The following is a 6,890-nucleotide window of genomic DNA, read 5'->3' as shown; positions in this document are numbered from 1 at the left end:
TGGGCGTGTCCAGGGTAAGTACCATGTTTGTGTGTGTGTGATACTGATGTGCGTGTGCGTGTGTGTTACTGACCTGTGTGTGTTACTGATGTGTGTGTGTGTGTGTGTGTGTGTGTGTGTTAGGGGCGGAGCTGGGAGCCGTCCATGTTGTCTCGTTGTACTCAGGGTTTGACGTCCGTCCTCCTCGCTCTGAAGAAATGTCCCATGATTCGTTACCAGCTGTCATCAGACATGTCCAAGCGTCTCGCTGAGAGCGTCAAGGTTTCCATGGCAACAACCCACACACACACACACACACACACACACAAGTCAATTCACCAGTCAAGTACTGCGTATTTGTATAGTGTAGTATTGTGTAGTACAGTGTATTATTGTGTAGTACAGTGTAGTATTGTGTAGTATAGTGTAGTATTGTGTAGTACAGTGTAGTATTGTGTAGTACAGTGTATTGTGTAGTACAGTGTAGTATTGTGTAGTACAGTGTAGTACTGTGTAGTATTGTGTAGTACTGTGTAGTATTGTGTAGTACAGTGTAGTATTGTGTAGTACAGTGTAGTATTGTGTAGTATAGTGTAGTACAGTGAAGTATTGTGTAGTACAGTGTATTATTGTGCAGTACAGTGTAGTACTGTGTAGTACAGTGTAGTATTGTGTAGTACAGTGTAGTATGGTGTAGTACTGTGTAGTATGGTGTAGTACTGTGTAGTACTGTATAGTGCAGTGTAGTAGAGTGTAGTACTGTAGTACAGTGTAGTACTGTGTGGTACAGTGTAGTACAGTGTAGTACTTTGTAGTACAGTGTAGTACAGTGTAGTAAAGTATAGTACTGTGTGGTACAGTATTTGTACTCTTCTCTGTCAGCAAATCATAACCAAAGAGTACGAGCTGTTTGACTTCAGGAAAACTGAGGTTCCTCCTCTGCTGCTGATCCTCGACCGCAGTGATGACGCCATCACGCCGCTGCTCAACCAGGTGACCTGCACACAGGAACAGGAAGTGAGCGGTCAGATGATCATGATGATGGTGTAACTGTGTGTGTGTGTGTGTGTGTGTGTTCTGTAGTGGACTTACCAGGCCATGGTCCATGAGCTTCTGGGTCTGAACAACAACAGGATCGATCTGTCCAGAGTTCCAGGGATCAGCAAAGACCTGAAAGAGGTCGTCCTGTCTGCCGACAACGACGAGTTCTACGCCAACGTGAGTACACCACACCAGGTCCTGGTCTGAGTCCAGGTCCTGGTTGTCATCCTTGTCTCAGTCCTGGTTCCGGTCTTTGTGTCCCACTCCAGAACATGTACCTGAACTTTGGAGAGATTGGCACCAACATCAAGAACCTGATGGAGGATTTTCAGAAGAAGAGGCCAAAAGGTCAACAGAAGCTGGAGTCCATCTCTGACATGAAGGTCAGTCGCCCCTTGCAGGCAGAGTTCATGTAGTCATGTATTCAGGTGTTCATGTATTCATGTGTTCAGGTGTTTGTGGTCATGTATTCAGGTACTCATGTGTTCATGTGTTCATGTAGGCGTTTGTAGATAACTACCCTCAGTTTAAGAAAATGTCGGGAACTGTTTCCAAACACGTGACGGTTGTTGGAGAACTTTCTCGCCTGGTGTCAGAGCGTCAGCTGATGGAGGTGTCGGAGGCGGAGCAAGAGTTAGCGTGTCAGAACGACCACTCCAGCGCTCAACAGGTGACATCATGGTCATGTTCATCTTCCTGGTCTTCATGGCGGTTGTGGTGTTGATGTTCTGGTTGTGTGTGTTGTTGTCAGAGTGTTCGGCGTCTGCTGCAGAATCCTCGTCTGTCAGAGCTGGACGCCGTGCGCCTCGTCATGCTCTACGCTCTGAGGTACGAGCGCCACAGCAGTAGCATCCTGCCATCACTGATGGACGAGCTGAGCCGCAGGGGCGTGTCTGAACGCCACCGCAAGGTAATGCTCCGAGTGGACACTCCCGCTGCGTTCTCGGACGCTCGGGCCTCTCCTGTTTAAACACCCCCGTCTCCCTGTCAGATGGTTCAGTCCGTGGTGGAGTACGGAGGGAAAAGAGTCAGAGGAAGTGACCTCATCACTCCAACAGACGCCGTCGCCATCACCAAACAGTTCTTTAAAGGACTCAAGGTACCAACAACTGGGGCAGCACGGTTACTATGGTAACCACCTCCTCCTCCTCAATAACTAACGTGTGTGTCTGTCTCTGTGTGTGTGTGTGTGTGTGTGTGTGATCAGGGTGTAGAGAACGTCTACGCTCAGCATCAGCCGCTGCTTCACGACACTCTGGATCAGCTGATCAAAGGTCGACTCAAGGACAGTCAGTTTCCTTATCTGGGAGCAAGTAGTCTGAGAGACAGGTGACACACACACACACACACACACAGAGGATTTTTAAGTTTTTTAACTTGGATCTACAGTTGGACAGTTGGTTTCTGATTTAAAAATGTGTGTGTGTGTGTGTGGGTGTCAGACCTCAGGACATCATCTTGTTTGTGATTGGTGGAGCCACGTATGAAGAAGCTCTGGCTGTTTACAACATGAACCGCACCACACCTGGAGTCCGCATCGTCCTGGGAGGAAGTTCCATCCACAACACCAAGAGGTACACACACACACACACAAACGCACACGCACACACACACACACACACACACACACGCGCACACACACACACGCACACACAGACTTTCACTCTCTCCCTCCCTCTCTCTCTCTCTCTCACACACATGTTGGACATTCATGACTTGTGGGGACATTGCATTGACTTACAGTCATTTCCTGGAGACTTACTCTAACCTTAACCATAATTACTACTGGCCTAATCCTAAGCCTAACCCCAACCTAACCTTAAAACATATCTTCACTTTAAAATGTAGTCATTTATGTTGTGGGCACTGGATTTTTGTCCCCACAAGGAAGACAAGTCCCCATAATGTGACTGTGTAAACAGTTTTAGGTCCCCACAACATTAGTAATACCTGCACAGACACACACACACACACACACTCACTCTCTCTCTCTCTCTCTCTCTCTCTCTCGCTCTCTCTCTCACACACACACACACACATACCCTAACAGTGGCCGTTTCTCAATACTCAAGTAAACAAGTATGTACTTCCTTACTTGGGAAGTATATACTTGCCAAGTACAGGAGTAATAATAATAATAATAATACATTTTATTTGGAGGCGCCTCTCTGGGCACTCGAGGACACCGTACAATACATAAATAAATAAAAACACTAAGAGAAAAAAATTAATAAAATTAAATAAAAATATATATATAAAAGTAAAAATAAGAAACAACAATGTAGATAGTTAAGTGGAGTAGGCAGTTCAGAATAGGTGAGTTTTTAGTCTTGTTTTGAAGAGTGTGAGAGAGTCCAAGTTCCTGAGGTCCGGTGGGAGTGCGTTCCAGAGTTGGGGGGGCAGAGCGGCTGAAAGCCCTGCTCCCCATGGTGACGAGGCGGGCGGGAGGGACAGAGAGGTGGACAGAGGAGGCAGATCTGAGGGAACGGGAAGGGGTGGCGATGTGGAGGAGTTCGGACAGATAAGGAGGGGAAAGGTTGTGGATGGCCTTGAACGTAAACAGGAGGATTTTGAAGTCGATGCGGAGTTTGACCGGGAGCCAGTGGAGTTGCTGCAGAACAGGGGTGATGTGGTGGATGGAGGGGGTTCTGGTGATGATCCAAGCTGCAGAGTTCTGAACCAGTTGGAGTTTATGGAGGTATTTGTGAGGTAGACCAAAGAGAAGGGAGTTGCAGTAGTCGATGCGGGAGGTGACAAGGCTGTGTACAAGAATGGCAGTGGAGTGGGGAGAAAGGGAGGGGCGGAGGCGATTAATATTGCGTAGGTGGAAGTATGCAGACCGGGTGATGTTATTGATATGGGATTGGAATGATAATGTGCTGTCGAGGATGACACCCAGACTCTTAACCTGGGGGGAGGGGGAGACAGAGGAGTGGTCAATAGTGAGGGAAAAACTGTCCCGTTTTTGAGAGGGTTGATTTGGTACCAATTAAACCAGATTGGAATTGTTCGTACAGGTTGTTAAGGGTTAGGTGGGAATGAATTTGGGAAGCAACAGTTTTTTCGAGGATTTTGGAGAGGAACGGTAGATTGGAGATGGGACGAAGATTATTGTAATTATTAATATCCCCAAATAAATATTTTTCTTTGTCCCGGAACAAAGTTTTAACATCATTTGAGGCGAGAAATGAGTCATTTAGAATTCAAACATGTGGTTTGTGTATGAAGATATGACGTATTTATAGTTTGTCAGAGGTGATAAGCTCCGCCTCTGCGGACGCTCGGCGCTCACTGTGCCCGGCACAGAGCAGCGTTACCTCGGCCTGTCCTGATGAAATGATCCGCTGGCTCAGACGTCGCTGTCATTAGATGCTTGGTGTGATCCATAGATTTGTTGTTGACGTGTTATTTTGTTTTTAATGGAAACGTTTTGACCTGAAAGTTTGAAGTTTGTATATTGTTAATGTTTTATTTATTTTAACTTTGAATGTTAGATTTATATTAAAGTCGCACGGTCATTGTATCTGTATTTAAATATAATATGTAAATATTAGATATGTATAGTATAGTATGTAGAGTAGTATATATTTGTACACATACATATATGTCATACATATATGTATATATAAATACTACTCTACAATGCTGTAATATATCTATTTTCCACATTGTAATTGAAATAAATTAATAAATGAAGTTAAATATTTAACATGTAAAAATAATAACAACATATATATGCATTTATTAAAAGTATTTCATATGTTCATTAATCAACACCGTAGGTGGCGCTAATGAGGCTGCAGCACTTGGCGCCAGCCACCATTCAAACAGCAGAACAATACATACATACTTACATACTTGAGTATTGAGAAACAACCACATACTTGTGTACTCCCGTACTTGGGAAGTATATACTCCCAGCGTACTTCTCAAGTATATACTTCCCAAGTAAGCAAGTACATACTTGCTTACTTGAGTATTGAGAAACGGCCACTGTCTCTCTCTCTTTGTCAGTTTCCTGGAGGAAGTGATGTCGGCGACCACTCACAGCAGTGACAGACCAACAGGAAGTGGTCGCCATGGCAGCAGACGCTGAACACACACACACACACACATTTCCAGCTGTTAGTTTTAGTTTGAAGGAGCAGATGATCAGAATATTAGGAACACCTGTGAATGCTTTGCTTCATACATGAGTAAATACAATCATCCACGACTGCCCTGTGGCTAATGCTAAGCTAATGTAGGGTGTGAACTTCAGAGGTGTACCTAATAAAGTGGTCACTGCTTCAGCATCTGAAACTGAACAATTGTCACTTTTCTGTTGTTGTTTAATGAAATAAACGTGTGACTGATGAGCGTCATGTGATTCACGTTTCATTCATTCATTCATGGAAACCTCATAAAAGCATTTGTGTCGTTACTCGTGTTGACCAGCAGAGGGAGCTGTAGGTCACAGGAAGTGACGTCACACTGATCATGTTTTACTTTTTTAGATTAACGTCAGTGAATTTTTATTATCATTTATTATAGTGTATTATCATTTATCATAGTTTATTGTAATTTATTATAGTGTATTATCATTTATTATAGTTTATTGTCATTTGTTATAGTTTATTATCATTTATTATAGTGTATTATCATTTATTATTTTATTATCATTTATTATAGTGTATTATCATGTATCATTGTTTATTGTAATTTATTATAGTATATTGTCATTTATTATAGTGTATTATCATTTATTATTTATTATCATTTATTATACTGTATTATCATTTATTATTGCATTATCATTTATTATAGTTTATTGTAATTATTTTAGTGTATTATCATTTATTATACTTTATTATCACTTATTATAGTGTATTATCATTTATCATTATCATTTATTATAGTGCATTACCATTATTATAGTATATTATCAATTAATATACTCAAATATGTATAATATTTAATTAATTATACAATAAACCTCAAATATGTTCCCCCTACATTTTGCAGTAGTCAGATGTCTCCTCCCACTGTGCCACACATCTTTTGCAGCCAATGATGCTTTTACAACATTGTGTGAAGACGAAGAGGAAGCTCCTCGATGAACTCTAAAAAAACTAATTGAGAAAAAATTGTCATTTTCTTTGTGTGTGTGTGTGTGTGTGTGTGTGTGCGTGTGCGTGTGCGTGTGCGTGTCTGTGCGTGTCTGTGCGTGCCTGTGCGTGTGCGGGTATTACTAATGTTGTGGGGACCTGAAACTGTTTACACAGTCACATTATGGGGACTTGTCTTCCTTGTGGGGACAAAAATCAAGTCCCCACAACGTAAATGACTACATTTTAAGGTGATGATATGTTTTAAGGTTAGGTTGAGGTTAGGGTTAGGATTAGGATTAGGCCAGTAGTAAATGTGGTTAAGGTTAGAATTAGTCTCCAGGAAATGAATGTAAGAATGTAAAAGAGATAGTTGCTGCTACTGTTATATTGGTATTGGCAATGACTATCTAACCTTTTGTTTGAAAGATTAGAAAAGGGGGCAAATAAATAACATGGATGTAGCTTGGCCAGGTCAGGGCTGCTTTTCATTAATTTCATTCAAAACAAGCTAAATTTCACTCCTTGATTATGTGGATTTGTTTTTTAATTGATAGTCTTTTGTGGGGGAGCTTTTGCCCTAGCGGCCTGCAAATGTGTTAATATATGGGAACGTTATGTCCCAAACATAAACGCCACATACAGAAGCAGTAATGACCGGAGGGTAAGCAACACACAATGTATTTCAATAACTGGATAAATGAGAGTAATATGAATACATAAGTTACCTCTGTCTCTTCCTCTTTGTGCCCTGAAACAATAATCATTTATAAATATATATCA

At 42.0% G+C, this 6,890-nt stretch overlaps 1 protein-coding gene across 1 annotated transcript in view; it reads left to right on the top strand.

The window, feature by feature from the left end:
* Nucleotides 1-5,384, top strand: part of vps45 (vacuolar protein sorting 45 homolog) — an 8,244-nt gene extending 2,860 nt beyond the window's left edge. The window contains exons 5-15 of the mRNA XM_058618881.1: nucleotides 1-14; nucleotides 124-261; nucleotides 862-972; nucleotides 1,063-1,197; nucleotides 1,290-1,403; nucleotides 1,523-1,690; nucleotides 1,772-1,930; nucleotides 2,012-2,119; nucleotides 2,228-2,349; nucleotides 2,463-2,594; nucleotides 5,035-5,384. The exon at nucleotides 1-14 is cut by the window's left edge and continues 55 nt beyond it. Coding sequence (XP_058474864.1) covers nucleotides 1-14; nucleotides 124-261; nucleotides 862-972; nucleotides 1,063-1,197; nucleotides 1,290-1,403; nucleotides 1,523-1,690; nucleotides 1,772-1,930; nucleotides 2,012-2,119; nucleotides 2,228-2,349; nucleotides 2,463-2,594; nucleotides 5,035-5,116 — 1,283 coding nt within the window. The 3' untranslated portion in view covers nucleotides 5,117-5,384. The remainder of the gene's footprint in view (nucleotides 15-123; nucleotides 262-861; nucleotides 973-1,062; nucleotides 1,198-1,289; nucleotides 1,404-1,522; nucleotides 1,691-1,771; nucleotides 1,931-2,011; nucleotides 2,120-2,227; nucleotides 2,350-2,462; nucleotides 2,595-5,034) is intronic.
* The last annotated feature ends 1,506 nt before the right edge of the window (nucleotides 5,385-6,890 follow it).

Source organism: Solea solea, chromosome 20, assembly GCF_958295425.1.
Source record: "Solea solea chromosome 20, fSolSol10.1, whole genome shotgun sequence".
In the NCBI taxonomy this organism is placed as follows: domain Eukaryota; kingdom Metazoa; phylum Chordata; class Actinopteri; order Pleuronectiformes; family Soleidae; genus Solea; species Solea solea.
The sequence above is the reverse complement of the archived record's forward strand: the minus strand, read 5'-3'. Positions and strand labels throughout refer to the sequence as shown.